Source organism: Cylas formicarius, unplaced genomic scaffold (assembly GCF_029955315.1).
Source record: "Cylas formicarius isolate icCylForm1 unplaced genomic scaffold, icCylForm1.1 PGA_scaffold_7__23_contigs__length_41026272, whole genome shotgun sequence".
Classification (NCBI taxonomy): Eukaryota; Metazoa; Arthropoda; class Insecta; order Coleoptera; family Brentidae; genus Cylas; species Cylas formicarius.
In genome coordinates, this window is record NW_026844352.1 from 31,126,750 (window position 1) to 31,146,434 (window position 19,685).

The 19,685-nt window shown below is 32.1% G+C and overlaps 1 protein-coding gene across 2 annotated transcripts; it reads left to right on the forward strand.

Moving 5' to 3' along the window:
- Positions 1-865: 865 nt before the first annotated feature.
- LOC132704777 (potassium channel subfamily K member 18) lies at positions 866-14,828 on the forward strand. Of its 2 annotated transcripts, none has more exons than XM_060675017.1 (6): positions 866-1,004; positions 6,023-6,193; positions 6,469-6,560; positions 9,538-9,719; positions 13,316-13,536; positions 14,562-14,828. In XM_060675017.1, the coding sequence occupies exons 1-6, from the start codon at positions 891-893 to the stop codon at positions 14,721-14,723; spliced, it is 942 nt and encodes a 313-aa protein (XP_060531000.1). In that variant the 5' UTR covers positions 866-890; the 3' UTR covers positions 14,724-14,828. The 2 variants fall into 2 exon arrangements, with proteins under 2 accessions (XP_060531000.1, XP_060531001.1); XM_060675018.1 differs by lacking the exon at positions 866-1,004 and adding an exon at positions 8,468-8,636 and having other exon boundaries at positions 6,041-6,193.
- Positions 14,829-19,685: the final 4,857 nt, after the last annotated feature.

Sequence of the window (19,685 nt, forward strand, 5' to 3'; positions counted from 1 at the left end):
GTACTACTACCTACTCTTACTAAGTTACTCAAAACAATTTTAAGAATTTTCTTACTTTTTAATGTGTTTTTATGTTTATCTTATTACATACGAATAATATATTCTATTGTAGCAGGTACCAAACTCCAAGAAGGGAATTTCTGGACAAACATGAAAATAATGTAAAAAACCAAAATTTTTTGAGTAACTTGATATGTCGCTTCTGGGAAATCGATTAAAATACTTGCAAAATTTCAAAATGATACCTCAGAGAGCGACATTTTTCAATAAAATCATAAATTTAAAATATTGGAAGCATGTACCTAACACTGAACAGGCAGGCAAATCAATAAAATTTTAAGGAAATTTCGAACAATTTGGAATAATGTTTTGTCAGTCATTAAATTGAGACCGCTGATCCTGATGTTACAAAAAATATTCATATAAATGTAGTTATTATACAGATCAAGAATTTCCTCAATAATATTTACGATTTATGTATTAATTATAACTTGAGTGGGGTAGGGTTTTTATTCAATCTGAAAATATTGCGTTTTGGGATCTGTTTTAATTTAAATTTAATTTAACTAGTTTTATCAAGACCATATGAGAGATTAATTGTTAATACTTTATTACTCTCCTAATAATATGGGGTCAGTATACAAACTCTTTGGGCTTTGCATTTATATATTAAATCGCATGCTTTTCATCGCAGTCACCTCTGCAGTTTAAAAAAAAGACGGAGCAAACGCTCTATCCAAAGAGTGTGCCTATTTTTTGATTTCGTCGTAATGGCCAGATTGCAACCATTTCCTGACATTTGCTAAAAATATCCGGGAAAAATAATGGAGGCATTACGTCCAGTATCGTTCGAGCCGCACATCGAAACTCGTATCTACGTTAGTGCTTCGATGGACTTAAAGTCGCGTGTCCGCGAATGGTGGCGTGGTCTTAGACTGAAGGCTTTCTGCCAGCACGTGGGGCTACTTTTGGCTTTGGCGGGGTACACAGTCGTAGGAGGACTGGTAGGTGGGATTCAAGAAGTTTTTTTTTTCTAGAATTATGATATTCACGGTGTTCCAGAAGTCGATAATCAAACTTAAGGGAGGCAAAGGAAACATAACGAACTTTTAATTTAAAAATTAAATTTAATTAAATTAAAATTAATTTAATTTAAAATTAATTAAATAAAGTAGATGCAACTACACCAAACGTTTAAAATATCTACTCTCTACCAGAAGGTACTTTCGAAACTGAAACTGAAAGCCAAATTATTTTAATCAGATCGAGAATGAGTTTACAGTTAACTCCGAGTAGCAACAAGTAATAGTTTTTTTTTCAAATTACTACTCAACTTTACATATCCAATAAGTTGTTGAAATAAAAAATAATCATCCTTAAATACAACAGTAACGAGCATAATTCTTATTGTCCCATATAATCCTTAAGAATTCCTTACATCTAAGAAAAGGCAAAATAAAGAGATGTGAATTGGTCGTCTGCGGAAATACTAAAAAGATAGTTTCATACATCACGTTATGCATAGAATAGAGATAAAGCAAATATATTTAAAATATTTAAGAAGGATTTTTTGCACTTGCACTTGACAATCGCCGCAGAAAACCATTTAGTGCGTATCAAATTTTAAATAATTTCCGATAGAATTTGGGGACGTGGATATGCACGTGTTCTTTAGGCACATTTTCTGGATTTCGAATATCGGTAGAATTTTCGGATTTGACATTAAACGTGATAGCCTAGTTAGCCAAGGGACGGAATGGTTTCGGAAATGGAGACCGGGTCACATCTTTCGAGTCATTCTAACGCGAATTGTCTGAACTTGAGTTGATACTTTAATAACCAGGATCCATTTTTGCTCGAAGGTATTAGCGTTAGGTTCAGACACCCTCACGTAAATCCTAGTTTTTGCGAGATGATAAGGAGGGTTAAAAGCAGTGGTGTATCCGAAACACAACTATAACTATGTTAGGCTAGGTGGTTTAATCAATTTGATATTGATAACCAACATACAAATTATTTTATAGCTGTTTCTCAAGTATATGAAGATTTTTGCTATATCTATGTATTACATTTAATGGAATGGAATTAATAAATGCCAACAAATGATCTTCTACCGGAGCAGAAACCCCATACATTTTACGTGTAACATAAAAGGGACACCGTTATTGCAGGCCTCCATAATAAGGGATCTTGGAGTTTTACTCGATATTAAGTTAACTTACTTACACACACCATGTTTCATTTATTCTATCTAAATTACTTCAGATTTTGGGCTTTATTGAGCGTTGTACAGTGGACTTCGGAGTGTTCCGTCTCTCAGATTACTGTTCTGCTCCCTCGTGCGTCCGCACCTGCATTATTATTCCTGTGTGGTCACCTTCCTATAACGCCCACATACAGGCCATAGAAAGAGTGCAGCATAGGTTCCTGCGGTATATAGCATTTAAGGAGCGCCAAGGACTTGAGGACGTTGATTACTCTGAATTGAAAACCTCTCTCCAATTTACAACTCTTCAGATTCGCGGCATGCAGAGGGATCTCACCATTTTTTATAATCTACTGCATTCAAATTCACATGGACCTGAGCTGTTATGTAAGATTGGGCTTCGCGTTCCCCCCCGCCAGACCAGAATAAACCACTCCTTCCAGGTGGAGTTCCATCGTACTAACAATGGGCAGAGTTCTTTTCTTACTAGGCCAGCTGCACTAGCGAATCGCTTTTCGGACCAACTTGACTGCTTCCAGAGTGCAAGAATATTTAAGAAAGAACTTAAAGGCTATTCCGCTTTTCCTCGGAATAGCATTGTATACCATTGTGTTGGTGCCTCGCTACTCTTATAAGATTGAACTGAGGTGGCTTTTACTTGATGAAAATCCATTTATCAAAATAAATAAGAACTAAAAGTTCAGATTTTCACGAAATTATATATTATGACATGACAATTGTTTCGACAACACCGTGTATTTATCAAATCACATTTGATAAAGACACGGTATTGCCGAAACAATTGTCATGTCATAATATATAATTTCGTGAAAATCTGAACTTTCAGTTCTTATTTATTTTGACTCTTATAAAAGTTCTTACTGTCGTGCCGACTAACTATACCAATATTTAATATTTTGGAAAACCAATGTTTGTCATATTAGGGTAAGGTAAGATCTATCTATTTCATCCTGTTTTAATTTTGTTTTATTTTATTTTGTTTTATTTTGTTGTTTACTATTTTGTTTGTGTGAATCCTATTTTATATTGGGCGATTGGCCCGTTGATAAATAAATAAATAAATAAATAAATTTTATCTCTATTTATTGAAATTTTCCTTATACTGATTATACTAATGTTGTCGAAAACAACGAGCTTGCGTCTACGATCAGAAAAGACTTTCACGCCATTTAAGCCAAAGATTAAATTTCATACCAAAGTAATTTTTTCAATCAAAATAGAAAGTTACTAATAAAACAACTTCGCATCTAATAAAAAATCTAAACGAATTTGTTATGTGGGTTTTAGGCACTCCACTGGCAGTCCGATGGAAAAGAATACGAAATTCGGAGAATGATAATAGAGTTTCCAGCAACTTAGCAAAGCAATAATTTTTGTCTGAATGCGTCAACTTCCTTTGATGAAACCTTGGGCGGAAGCTTATTTTCTCTGCGAAGGAGGCAATGTTGGTTGACTCGTCAATTGTCAAAGATTTCTTTTGTGCAGTTTACTCGCAATGTTCATAAATCGTGTAGCAAGATAGCATATTATAATATTTTATTAACAAGATTTTTCAAATTTAATTAAAATTTTTCCCAGTTTCTTGACTCTCATCTTAAGGTAGCATTTATGTACTCAAGGAATGTCGAGATGTGTTTTTTAAATGCTTTTAGTAAGAAAATGTATACCCGGGCATATTTCATGTGCATTTGGTTTTGCGTAGGCACAGACATAAAATTATTTATTGGTATTAGAATGATTCCAAATTTGTTCTCGTGATTCATGATATGTTTTTATTACGTATTTCTCGTAAGTAGTAGTAGTAGCTTTAAAATATTTGGTAAAAGTTCCATCGAGTTGTTTGGTATTACTAAAATATTTGTAGGGCTTGTATAATCCATACAAAGAAAGAGGGAATTCGGCAATATAATAATAAAAGGCGATATGAGCAAAATTTAAAAAATGAGAAAAAATTAAATCACTACGATTTTTTGCAATTTTAAAACTTTCAAAATAGGAATAAAATTATTATATTACCAGAAATAATTTTTCAGATGTACCGAATAACGAACTTACTTTTGTTTTGAAAATTAATTTATAATTCTAAACCTTATTGTAAAAAAATATGTCCAGAATTGTATTTTTTAAAATATATTTAATTGTTATTATTATTAAATCTGGCTGTAATGACACTTTATAACAGAAAATTAATTAAATATAATTAAATTAGAACCCGAAAGAAGTTATAGTTAAAGAGCTTTAATGTATAGTTTTTATTTGTAGTCTGAACTGCAAAAAAAAATTTTTTTCGGCATAATTGTGGGTATTCGATATGATTGCACACTCTATACTGTATTTTATTATGCACTTTATAATTTCATATACAATGAAAAAGTTCAAGAGGGCTTAATATTTCAACTAAAGTGACAAGGAAAAATTAAAAAAAAAAACTAAACCCAAAAGCTCACTTTCTACCGCTACATCAAAAAATAAAGTACTTATTTATCGCGAAATATTACTTCCAATCACTAAAAATAATATTTTTGCGGTAAATATAAGAAATAAAAAAGTGACAAAATTTCAAACCTGTTATATAAACCCACTAAAATAATTAAGAGGTTACTAATATTGCAGGCTTGAAAACTTGAACCTGAAAAATATTCTTGTCCAGTACTAAATATAATCCGATTTTCCACGGTTAAGTAATAGCTACGCCTCTGTCTTTAACTTTATTCTAAAAGCAAATTTTCTAAAAAGCCGAATGCTGCGGTATGGCAATTTAATTTTGAAAGGCTCAGTATAAATCAACAACGGCTGGTATTCTTGCCCAATAATCATTTTCATTTAAAACCAGAGGGGTCGAATTATTCGTCCAAGGTTAGAACGATGGCGCTCCATTCCACTTCTCTGTTATCGTACAATCTAAATATAAGTTGTTCATAAAATCCCACTGTGTTGTTTTGTTCTTTTGATGTTCATTTGTTTGGGATTCGAGTTAATGCGAAGTTTACAGAAAGATTTTAAAATTAACATCGAGTGTTATATTGTGTGATTTTATTAGCATAGAACTAACTGTGCGCTAAAATTATTTTCACAAACTTATTCTTGACTGACTTTAAGCTAGTTTCCATGGAACTTTTCCACAATGAATTCAAATGATTCAGGGTTGTCTGTATAGGACAAACTTGATTTCTATGATAACCAACAAATAGACACGAATTATAACCAATAAACTTTACAACTATACTACTGTAATGATAAAAGAAGACAACAAAAAAGTTTGCTTTGCAAAATTGATATCTCGGTTAAAAGTTCAAGATAACTATTTGAAATTAGCATGTTTCAATATAGTAATTTTTCAACTACATGGGTTAAATAAATTTTCACCTTCATAAATATTTTTGTAGAGCCGTTTGGTGTTAGCAAAATTTCTAAATAAAAACTCTTTGTTTATATAACCGCAACTAACATTGTTGTTTTGATGGCAGTCGTCTATATAAAATTTTCAAAATCAAATAAAAAGTAACAAAAAAACTAAAACAAAACTAAACTAAAAAAAATATTTGACCTGGTACAATCTGTTGCGGGTCAATATAAATCTTAAAAGTTACTGACGATTCTATTCAAATCGAGAATCCAGCCAATGACCACAAACAAAATTGCATATCAAGCCATTTTAGGTTTAAATTAGGTTGTAATTTAAACAAAGTTAAATTGTAAATTTAAATTATGTAGGTATAAAAATGGTATTACAAATAAACCATTTTGGTTAGTTTATTGTTAAAAAGTATCCCAATTAAAGTCTTCATGTTGTAGGTTTTTCGCCGCTTTGAATATCCCGCAGAAGTATCTCGAATGCGTTATTACAATGTGACATTAACGAACAAAAGGCTACATCTCATAGCAACTATTGTTAATAACACAGATATCACGAATTTGGGTTACTTAATTTCACACGAACTAGATCAATATGAAGCGGTTCTTCAGGTAGGTAGCTTATATACGAAAGTTGATCTTTTTAACTTTCATTTATGCATTCTTTCTATCTAAATGCAATCAATTTTGTGAATTTATTTCGAAGTCAAAGTTAAAAATACTTTTGAATTATTTTATTTCATTATTTTTACAAGCCAGATTGACAGCAAATGTTTTAGAGATGGGTTTACGTTTGCAGGTTCATAGCAAGTCCCATTAAATATAAAAAATTATCAACATTTATGAAATTTAAATCTTCAACCAATTTACTTTTAGGAATCTTTTAGTGCGGGAATTCCCCTCAAACTACAACCAGAAATGGTCAAGTGGACCACACTAAAGGCAGTTTTCTTCTGTTCAACAGTGTTGACCACGATAGGTACAGTATAGCTACAGAGATTTATTAACAATCGGTTGGACACCCAAAAAGACCATACAAGCAAACTAAAAAAAAATTGCACAAATTGTTAAACTACATTTTTTTTACAATTTCAACAATTGTCATTATTTATTATAAATCTATTTATTAATCCTAAAACGAAAAACATCTTCTGAAAGCAAGACGCAACCCAAACTCCAAGTTTTTTACGAACACTAAGCTAAAACTTTGGAGGTAGAAAACTATTGTCTGGAACTCCATTTTTATAAAAAAAAAACATGTCCATAAAAAAAAACTTTCTGTTACGACAGTTTTGTGTTTATTTGAAAACATTAAAATGTATTATTTTTAATACTAATATTTTATTAGTTATCAACCGAAAAATCGAGACTCCCCGTATATTTTTGAATGATTCAGTACTAGATAATCAACTGCGGTTTTTAACATTAAGTTTTATAAAAACTGAGCTCCAGACACCGTGATTAGTTTTCTTTTTTCCAATATAGAAAGTTAAGTTTTTATTTAAAAGTGTCCAATTTGGCTCACAAATTGTGGTTAAAAATTAAAAAAAAAATTATAATAAAATTGACACAATTTAAATACTTGTGCATTGTTTTTAATTTTGGTTTACTCATTTTGGGTTTCCATCAGTTTAGTTCTAGTTTTATCTAGTTTCTAGTTTGAATCAATAAATTACAAATTGAAATACGAATAATTCATTTTTTATCTGGGTTAACTGAGTGGGTGTAAAAAGACATAAATAATACACATTTCATGATTAAAATTGTTGTATTCAGTTGAAGTTGGCGATGGATATTAACGAAAATGTTTTTTTTTTCTACACCATGTTGTAAAATACCCAATTATGCGTAAAGTGTCACTTTAAAACGGCAGCTTCATCAAATATTGTCGCGAGCCGCTTCGAGCATTTCTGCAACGTTAGCTACGTGTTACGATGTTTTCTGTAAATTTAAAACACTCAAACGGGGAATGTATATTTGTGCTGTTTTGTAAAAATGTTACAAAACACTAATGATCGCAGAAAAATATAGTGTGCAACACGTTCATAAATTTCTTCAGACACCCCTTTATCAAAAACTCGCTCCAAAACAAAGCAAAAAACTCGTAACTAAGGCCTAATGGCTAGATTAAATTTGATATTGTAACTTAACCTTGCTTATTGTATTGTCATAATAAGCATTATATGAGTAAATTGAATATAAGGTAAATTTTTTAAGTTATATTATGCAATACATTTACAAATTTCTTCAGACACTCTTTTTTTAAACACTCATTCCGCTTGTGCCAAAACAAACTTGTGACTAAACCCTAATGCCGAGATTATTTTCACCGTGCTTATTGTATTGTTATCATAACTATTATATGAGTGAAATGGATGTAAGGTCAATTTTTTCGGTAACCATAAATTCCATGCAAAATAGTTCCAAGTCCATAATTGGATATTCTAACGAATCCCTATAATAATAATAGAAATAATACAGGTTAACGGCAGAGGCTCCAGACAGGAGTGTGCAGCAAGATCGTAAGCGCGGTTTATGGGATAAGTTTCTTTTATGGGCGCACATTTAACCGAAGTGAAATCGTACACTGACATTGCCTTAATAATTTTTAACGGGACATCCTATGCGCCTTATGTAGATATATTATTATAAATTTTGAGATTTATTGAGCCTCGTGTTATTTATAATAGTAAATAAGTGAGAATTGCTATGAATTTCAATCCAAAAACTTGTGAACTATGAACCTCGAGTGGCAGCAGTAACTCTCACTTTTTGTGTTTGTCGTGAATACATTTTTACAAATTGGACTCGGCTTGCTCGCACTTGGTATTCCCTCCGTGTCCCTTAAAATGGTACCTTAGTCGTAATTAACTACTGGAGTTCTAGGTTATGGAAATATCGTCCCAATGACTACTGAAGGGAGAGCCTTTTGCGTGGTTTTTGCATTAGTCGGTATTCCTTTGACCATGACGGTGATCGCGGATTGGGGTCGACTTTTTGCATCCGCCGTTTCCACATTTGTCAAGCACATTCCACCTTTGCCAAAAAGTTTGCGGTAAGCAATAAGATAGCCCGACCCATCGCGGTTACTGAAAAGCACTAGCATCTGCACTGCCATTTCATTTGTTTTGACTGTCGAATGTTTACAAAATATATAACAATAAGCCGCTTCTTAAATTTCGGGGCTCTTTTTGCTTTATGCTGGACCATTCGCCCTTCTCCATATGACAAAAAATGTTTTGCATAACCCCGAATTTATTCCTCGTCGGAATACAAATGGAAACAGACTCTTATTGATTTGTTTGAATAAAAATATAGTTAGTTTAGTTGCAAAGTTACTTACTAAAGTTACTTGCAAAGTTAATTGAAATGACTACCTGAATATAATACATGCGAAACAAATATTTTTGATGTCACCTGTTCTGCTTCCTTTTTGGCTTATACATGGTGTGAATTTATAAAAGCAGAATTTATCAACGAAATGAATTATACAAATGTAGGTTTAATCTCTTAAACTAAACTTAAAATAATTTTCGATTATTGTTTACACTTTTCTGTGATATTAAAAGATATCAAAATTCAAATGAAGCAAAAATTATTTCCTAATGCTCAAATGATTTTTTTAACTTACACGTGGGAGATGGTTTTTTTAAGACATATGGATTATGGCACCGACATTTGTCAAATTCGGTACTGATTTTTATAAACATCAAATATCTCTTGGCAATTTTTGATGCGGCTTAACATCGCGACAATGTAATGAAATATAATAAATGATAAAAATTTAAAATTATTAATATTATAAACGACTGATCGTTACTTGTCAATCTATTATAAATTAAAAATCTTCTATAGACTGCACCCATAAGATAGACTTTTTGAATAAATACTAGATGATCTGCCATAACTAATAACAGCGTTACAGAAAACTATTGATGACGATATTTGTTTTTCAGAAACGCCATGGTAGCCCGACGAACATCTTCATACGCATTGTCTGCCGTCTGTTTCCTCTTCGTCTACCTAGCAGCAGGGGCGGGCATTTTTGTCCTTTGGGAAGAAGAATGGACATTCTTTGACGGTTTTTACTTTTGTTTCATTACAATGACGACTATAGGGTTCGGTGATCTGGTGCCAAGTAAGTTCATATAAGTAATTTAACTGCAGTATTTTTATAAATTTATCGATAATCTAACCTGTGTTTGAATTCTGAAAAAATAATACAATATGTCAATAAATCAGAGGTCTCATAATTTTCTACATGAAAGGATATAATAATTACGCAATTTTAAACTACGGGTGAAATATATTGTTCGTGCTTACTTACTTAATGTTTACTTACTTAATATTAGAGTTCTCCGAACGATATACCGTTTTACAACATTTTATGGCTTTGGCTTCGGAATGAGTTTAAGACCAGCCTGTTGTAAAGGGGAAGGGACGATTCTTTTATACTCCAGGCCAGCGCTGTATTTAAGATATTAGTCGACAAGGACTGTACCCTGGGGACTGTTGTATTTTAAGAATAGGGAAATTTTATTTGATTAAACTGTTATATTAATTCATATTACGTGCTTTTTACAAATCCTCCTAAAACAGTCCCTACTTGAGGTAGCTCGATTTCAAGTTGAATTTGCCCATTAGATAGGTTGATCTCCTATACTAAAAACGGTAATTAGTAATTTCCAACTTTAGTGTTATTTCATTGTTTTTCAGGATTCAGTATATCCTTTTTATTGAACGTAACATATACATTTTATTACAATGTATCCAATCCAATTTATTAAATCCGTCAGCTTGCAGCATTTCTATGCACTAAGTATCGAAGTACGGTTCTGGAACGTCATTGTGGAATTTCGAATCTTTTATTGAAGGTTCCAAAGAGAAGCCCAAGCGAGGTAGGTCTGTGGTTGGACCTTCATAACAATTTACCAAACGTAAATACCGGATTATGTGGAATAAACAGTATATTGTCTGAAGAACTCTACTTATTACGTCCGCTTTCATGTGATTTTTTATAGTTGAAACTTATATTACATATTTATACGGAAGTTAGTATAAAATGCCTACAAACGAATGACACGCATTTCTTATGTTAGTGATATCAGTTTTAAAACAAGAAAACAAGGATATATCTATAAATTTCATCTTGAAAAACTACGTTGCAAATCATTTTATCGCCGATACCGCAAAAAGTTAAAGTCGTTTTTGAGGAACAATTTTCCCTCTTAAATATTTTTGGAAACTTTTTCTTATTTTATCGTTCCTTAATAGAACGCTTAAAAGATAAACTTGCCCACACGTTTTACTCAGATTGAACAGCGCAGCCCAATTCCGTTGTCCCAAAGTTATTTTCAGGACTATTCAACAGCCGCATTTGTTTGGCTTTTTTTTTTCAAAAATTTTGGACGTTACATTAACAAAGATCTACTAATGAAAATGCTTTACACGATAACAGAAACAATAGAAGAAAAATTCGAGTTATAAATAGATCGAGCATAAACCATCAACTTGCAATTTTGTATATGAAAATAACGCTCTCATCATTATTAAATGACATTGTCCATTACAAAATATGGTTGTTTATAGCAAGAGAGGGGGTTATAAATTTTAGTCAATAAATTAATATTATGAAAACGGTAAAGACGCAATTTGATCATAGTCATTTGTGGTTTTAAATTCCTCTAATTCTTCTAAAAATTCTAAAAATCTTTCCGAATAACATCCAAAGTGATCGAACTATGGAGTAAATCTTTTCAATCATACTTTACTCTTTTTTAGTTATGTAGCAGAAGAAACAACAAAATTGATGACGATTTCGCCGAGACGAAACGTTGCCCTGAAATTATTGCCTGGTATAACTGAGAGACTGTTAAACAAAAAGTACCATTTGATTCTGCAAATAACAAAACAAATAAATGATTGTTTCAAAGTTTTAGCAATTTTCAGGAATTTTCTGGAATGTTTATTGTGGACACACACACAATAAAAAGTAGTTTCAACGAATCGGAAAAGCTAAAACAAACCTCGATCGTCTCGTTTTTCAACGTCGCCGAAAGCAACGAAATCTTCATACACGCTTCTTCCAATCTCGATATATTATTATTTTTCTCATCCCTTATCTGTCAATAAAGCGAACGGTTTTACCGACACATAGATTTATGGACAATGTTACCAATATCTGTCACCATTGAGGGGGACTCCGCCAAATTAGGAGAATACATGAACGTCTTGAGAAAATAAAATCAATTTTATCACTTCCTTTGGCTCGTAATTTCTGGGGCCTTAAGGCGTCCTGTGTTATCAGCCGTCTCCGGAATTTCTAATAGACGTTACACTTTTTGTTACCGTAATACAGGCTTGTTTAAATGAATTTCTTTTCAATCATGGTTTAATTAAGTCGTATTATACGATACATCATAACCAAAACTGTGTGTAAGATTTAACAATTTTGTCTTTCGCATTTCAAATTCCCCAATTTTCATAAAAAAAAGACGTTAACAACAAAGTTGAAACATTCTTTTTTAATGTCAGCGGTGCAAATACAAAGCGGCAATGGGCTGTGAGGGTGCGTTGGTTTTGTTGTAACGATGTAACTTAATTTTTTCGACTCCCTAGTGTAACATACCGAATTATGTGTTGATATAGACGAACGCAAAGTATCATTTTGAAGCGTCAGCGTTTTTGATTAAACGACTTTTTGAAAATTATCCCCCCTAACCCAAGCGTAGACGGTAATTTTCTAGAAAAAATCGTGTACGAAGAAAAATTTTGGGAGATTAATTTAGGCACGAGGGAGGTTCGGTACGAAAATTTCACACGAGTAATTTTTAACCAATTAAAATTTATTTTTTGACAGATTGCCATGGCAACGCATGGATTTTCTCGGAAATCTACCTGACCTACCTGCAAGATTAATAAGTGGAAATTTCTCTGGCTTGACAGCTATAATAAAAGTGACGTTACTATATTCAAACAGTTCGGGCGTGAAATTTTCGAAAAATATTAAAAATACTGATAGGTACTTTGACGATTGTCAGTTACCCTGACTGTATATGTTGTGCAATCATCACGTCACTCAGAAAATGTATCTGTGATGTTTTCGATGCTTAATAGAAAAAGAAAAAACTATTTCGAGATGGAATACACTATACAATTTAAAATTTTTCGAAGTATTCGAGCGAACAATATTAATAAATGTGCGAAACAATGTCTTGCAAAACATGGTTATCGCCCTAAATCTGTAACAATTTTCCTGATTTATAACTTACAAACACTTAGAACGGTTTTTTGGGGAGATGGGCTGCTCGTATCATGAAATTGGGTCTAACTGAACAAATATTAGATTATGCAAAATGCCTGTTTCACATCGTCGCTTAAAGTATAATCTAGTTTATTTTTATTACTTTCCCCAAAGATCGTTCAGTTGGCCTTTGATATGTATTCTTATCAAATTGGAATATCAGGTAAATATATTTAAAGAAACAGTGCTGTTTTAGTAAGTTCGACTTTTCGCACGCAGTCGTACTAGACCGATTTGGCCCAATTTTTATATCCTCTAAAAAAATAGTTTCCCAATGAAGCACTGGAATGAGTGGAGAGTATTTCGTCTGATTATCCGAAAATTTTATTTGATGAAACTTTTAGTTTTGGTTAGGTTTGGAAGCAATAATAACCAGATTTCAACTTTTTGCTTTCAAAAATTGTATTAATAATTTATTGCGTTTGTTTCAGAAAAGCCGAAGTATATGCTCCTTTGCACACTCTACATTTTGGTGGGATTGGCTTTAACATCGACTATTATAGAACTAGTTCGACGTCAGTACGCGCAGTCTTGGCGACAACTCCAAGCCTTACGTGGGCCGTTGGCTGAGAATTTACGAAAGTTGGCCGACAACGCACCTGGATTAGACGTTTTAGCATTTCAACACGACCTTATGAAAGTACTCACCGTAGTAAGTGTCAAATATGTGAAAAATATCAACAGAACTTTAAGTATTACAAAAATATTTATGGAAACGTTAAGTTTGAAATAGAAAGCCTGCGTATAAATCACTGAGGTTTTCACTTCTGAACTGCATACGTGTTTTTCTTTTAAATATAATCGTAAAAGGTATGCAGTATGTTCTGTTCTATACACAATAATAGATTATATTGACGTGGAAGAAACGAGATAAGTTGAACGTAAAAAATTAAACAAAAGTCATAAGACATAGTGATAAAAAATATTTTTTTAGATTTGGAGTTACGAAGGAAAAACCGATATCAAACAATAGCATAAAAAATAAATTATGCACTTGTATCTCAAGTACAAATATATCATTTTGCTCTCCTTTTCTTTCTAACCCTTGGGCTATCTTTAGAGCATAATATAACAACAATGTATTTAATTATAATGAATCAACAGCCTAGGGTTTCATAAAAACATATGCTTTTCGAAAATAACAGTTGAACGTGAAGTTTAAATCTCCAGATTATCGTTGTGATTGTGCCAAATTAAATAAACAAATTCCCCTGTAACTAGCATTCACCTATACAAAACGATTTATTTTTATTGCGGAGCGATCCTAATTCATTATTTTTATAATTTAGTAAGTTATTTTTAACACACGAATAGACCGACATTTCTGTAATAGCTTTTAGAATAATATTTAGTTTAAGCTAAGTTGCGAATTGAAAGAATAATTGGTAGCATTTGACAAAAATGAAAGATACTAAATAACCAACTTAACAATCAAGAAACTTTAATATGAAAAAGTTGTCTTGTTGTCTGATGTATTCAAGTCGAAATAACTAGACTCTTAGCAAATAAAGCAGTATTAGAGAGCATCATAGCACAATATATATTATAATGCTGCACAATTATTTTGTTTCGTTCTAAAATTCGTATTTGGTTTTCTTATTCATTAATTGGAAAAACTTATTTTGATTGCTACATCAACAAAAAACGCAATTCCTTGATAATATTTCTTCCCATCAGGTGTCAATGCCTCGGAGAGTGGGGAGTAGAAGGAGCAAAAAAGAAAAGGAGAAAGAATGGGAGGACGCTTTACAAGCGGTGATAAAGGACATGACTGTGAAGGCTACGCAAGATATTGAACCTCCCATTGTACAAATTGTTATTTACGAGAGTTCGGTTTAAACCATGCTATAGCATGCTATATGATGTCTTTCGAACGAACAAAAACATCTGAGAGATGGTATTACTGTTTTTCGTTAATGTACAATTAAATGTTACTCTTCGATATTAAAGGTTTAAATTATAAAAGAATATTTTATTATTTTCATTATTAGTTTTTTTTTATATTTATTATTTGCAAAAAACTTTTACATTTTTTCAAGAGGAGAAAAGAGTCGAAAATTAATGGCCATAGTAAATTTTCACACACGATATAAATGGAGCATATTTATTGTTTCTAATAGTATATTATGCAACAAGTACGGTAAACGGCATATGACTCGCGAGTTTATTTGACACGAGCGGAGCGAGTGTTTAATAAACGAGTGAGTTAAAAAGTTTACCGAACGTGTTGAATACTATACTTTTTCTCCGACCGTTAGTTTCTGACTACATTTTCGCAAAACATCACTAATACATTCACTGACATGACTGTCAGCATTGACAAACGTCAAAATTCAAAGCGTGCGGTAATACCTCCGAAAACATCCGATTGCTCCCAAACCCGTGCGGTAAAATCCCGGAAATGTCCGAAGTGGCTCAGATTCGTGGGAAATGAAACTGACGTGCTAAAGTGACGCTTCCCGCACGCTAGATCGGTGCGTAATTGGTTTTTTACAGACGGCAGCAGAAAACATATTTTGTTCACATTTGTCTGTGTCAATCTGTTTTAAAAAATGAGCAACTCGCTCTTTCCTATATCATCTCTGCATAAGTATTGCATAATAAACTGTTATGGAAAATTAATGAAATTTGTTAATTGTTACACAAAAGCTGCAATCATGTTAACTGGAACAAATGTGCTTTTAGCAAGTTCAGTTAAAGTAACACTTCTGAACTTCTGAGAATAGAATTTTCCTATATCTGACTAGAGCAGGAGATTAGCCATATCATTTCTGGACTGAAACAAAATTCAGCTCTAGGCCATAACAGGGTAACACTCACGGACCTGAAAAAAGACATTGTAATAATTATAACGGTATTAGTTAATAATGTCTTGAAGTCTGATAATTTTCGAGGAGAATTAAAAGTAAGTAAAATATATATCCAATTTCTAAGCCTGGGAAGGGAGAATATATGAATAATGGCAGGTCACTTACCGTAATAAGCGTCTTATAGCAAAAATAAGTAAAAAAAGAATGCTAGTATTTTTAGCGAAATATATTGAAATAGATGATACACTCTGTACAACCATCGACCTTCTTGACTATGTTTCGAGGGCAGTTGATAAAGGCCCTGATAAAGGGCCTTAACAGTTATATTTGACAGGTAGAAAACAATATGCTGTTGAGTGAATGTGGGGAGCATCAAGGTTCCGTACTGGGGCCATTATTATATTCACTTTACGTTACTTATAATACTTCACTTTTGCTGATAATAATAATAATAATAATAATAATAATAAAGGTCTTTGTTTGAATTATATACAATATAACAACAACAAGATAACATTTTGGCAAAAAGGCGAGATTCAGTCTTCTAAAGATTAGTATACTGTTCTATGTAACCCGATAAAAGAGAGGAAAAAAAAGCATTTGTGCATTTCCATTCTATAAGTTGTAAGTTAAACAAAAAAAATGATTGGTCTTCCCGCGAAAATCAAACACAAAGTAAAAATAATTAAAGCGATATTTCATTACATGTAGCGCACACAGCTACCTAGAAATTTTCTTAATCTGCTCATCCAGTAGTCTTTGAAAAAAGTTAGTTTTGAAGCGTTTTAGGTTGCTTAAATTTTTGATTGTTATTCTAAATAATTAAATCTCTCCAACACTGTGATAAATAGCTATTTAGCGCTGTTTAGAGAATTTGTTATTATATTAGTCTAAATATATAGAGAAATAAAAAAATGAGGCCTTACGCGTCAGCTTCGTTTCCCACGGAACCAAGCCACTTCGGACATTTCCGGGATTTTACCGCACGGGTTTGGGAGCAATCGGATGTTTTCGGAGATATTTCCGACTAGAATTTTGCTATTTGTTAATTCTGACGGTCATGCCAGTGAATGCATTCGTGTTTTTTTGCGAAACTGTGCCTAAAAACTAACGGTCGTAGAAAAAGTATAGTATGCAAGACGTTATTAAACACTCGCTCCGCTGCGCTCTGCCCGTGCTAAATAAACTCGTGAGTCAAATGCCGTTTAACGCAATTGTTGCATAATATGCTATTCCCAGTTCTTTTTTTTTACGCAGCGCTTTTGGTTTACTGCTAATAGATAAACATAAATACGAAGTGCAAAAAAATGAATATAAATATAATAATAACATTCACTCCATCTAAATCCAAAAAAATCTATAGCAATGTTCTTTGGTAGGGCCGTGGATCTTGATTGATTATCGTAACTAATTGAAGTAAAAATATCGAATGTGTGCATTCCTCTGAAAACGGAGGCAAAAAACCTTGATCTTATGCTCGACAGTAACACAATGTATTAAAAAATCCATTGCTCACTTAAAATGCTTATATGGTTCTAAAAATATTTTAAATCAATAATTAAAAAAGGTCCTGTGTGATTCGATAGTTTTGTCTTCTTTTAACCACTGTGATCTCGTCTATGGCCCATGTCTGACAGCGGCTGCCTCAGAACGGATTCAAGAAATCCAGAAATACTGTCTAAGATTCATGTTTGGAATTAAACGCGGCAGGTCTGTTAGTCATAAACTGAAGGAAGTCCGATGGCTTAATATGAAAAATCGACGATAACTCCATAAATGTAATCTTTATCACAAAATTAGAAGATTGAAGTCTCTACGCTCTTTAAAAAAAAAAACAGCTTTCGCAAGGACGTTTACAATTTAAATTTAAGATTTAGAGGCCTGCTCACCCCTCCACGTCACACCACTGGAATTTTTGAAAGATCTTTTACATATGAGATAGCTAAAATATATAATGCATTGGATCATTCTCTTAAATTGCTAAACAATACCTTTTCCACACACCCGCGTGAAGTATTATTATCATTAAATATTTAGGTAATGTCTACTATAAACTATTTCCAAAGTGTAAGTCCCTCTATTTGCACAGATCGTACTAGCGCTGCTACCTTCTTTTTAGGATAAGTTTAAAAACTGAGGCACAAAATATCTTATTTTGTTCATCCGAACCGTGTCCTTTTCATGTGTATCAATAAGTGAATAAAATTATTATTGTTATTATTATTATTAAGGAGTTTACCAAACGTGTTGCATACAATACTTGTTCTAAAAAATGTCGGAAGTGACTCGTAGCTCGAAACGAAAGTGACTTGGTAAAATGACACTTTGCGCACGCTAGATCGGTGTATAATTCGGTATTTTACAGAAGGGAGTAACTTCACATGAAATTACTGTTCACTATGTTTGTAAAGAATTGAATAAATAATTTTTCTCAAAATATAATTTTGCTTTTTATACCCAGATATTATTTGAACGCTACAAACGAATGAAAACAAGATACGAGTACGCAACCAATGCAATGCAACCAAAGAATGCGCAAAGTTTTAGTAGGTAGTTCGAATTGATCATATTTCGCCAGGCAGTGTCTATTTTTATAAATAATAAATACTTAACAGCAATTACTGCATGTTACTAAGGGTTTCAATGAATTCAATTGCTATCTCTCTTACTAGAACATTTTATCCGACGAACAGGCCGCCATATAACGTAATATTTCATAAGCCTTATCGCTTCAGACAGATTAAGACTTTGAACTCTGCATTTGATATTAGGATGATTCGATATGATCTGTCATATAGTGTGTTCGAATGCATACGAGAACTTTATCACGTGAAGCTAGCACAACAGATTAAAGTTTTATTGCTTTTACTAGATAGAGTACATTCCGTTTGATTGGTCTCTCAAAATTAGATACCCAAGATAGTTAATTGCCCACATTATCCTAGTTTGAAATTGACTCAATCAATATTGACTTTTTAATAAGTTTATGATGCCTTAAATGATGGTTTCCATAAAACGGCATATATCCGCTGCCGAAGATCAGGATCAGGAATCAATATGATATAGCCGACTGTTTTTGCTGATGCTATTATTCGATCTCGTGAAAATCAAGAAATGCAAAAAAAAAAATTTCATTTCACGACCTTCGTCATCATACAGTTTACGAATAATTGCTTTGATGAAAAACTAAAGCGGAATAAAATGTTAACATGATCTCACACATGCATACCTATTGAGTTAGAACTCCGGTTCTTAAAACTTTATATATATATATATATATATATATATATATATATATATATATATATATATATATATATATATATATATATATATATATATATATATATATATATATATATATATATATATATATATATATATATATATATATATATATATATATATATATATATATATATATATCCTCAAGTATTGATTCACGGATGGAAAAATGTGATGACACTATATTCCGGGATATCATCCGTTCGCTCGTTGAACTCCGACTGGAATCCTGCAAATCCTGCATCCGACTGGAATCCTGCAGACGTTTCGCCAAAATCTCACTTGGCATCTTCAATGCTCGCGCTCCGAAAACACTTCGAAGTGTTTCCTATTTTTTATGTAGAATATATTTGAAAATATTTAGATAATTTATTGTGAATTTACTTTTTGTCAATGACCAAATATATATAAAAATTATATTGGAATAACACTTCCTAATTTAAAGATATTACTTAAAATGAATGATCAAAATATAACAACTAATTAATGTTTGACGCAAATTATAAAACATATTTCCAAGGTATTACTAAATCGTTTAAAAAATGGAAAATAAAAAAACTCTATTTAAACGATACTTGCTTGATATTGGAAAAATACTGTAAATGATATAAAAACACCATGAAATAAACAAATAATTATTAACTAGTTAAGCAATTAATTAGAATAATATTGACATATTTTGCTATTAATTCAGGAAATTAAATTA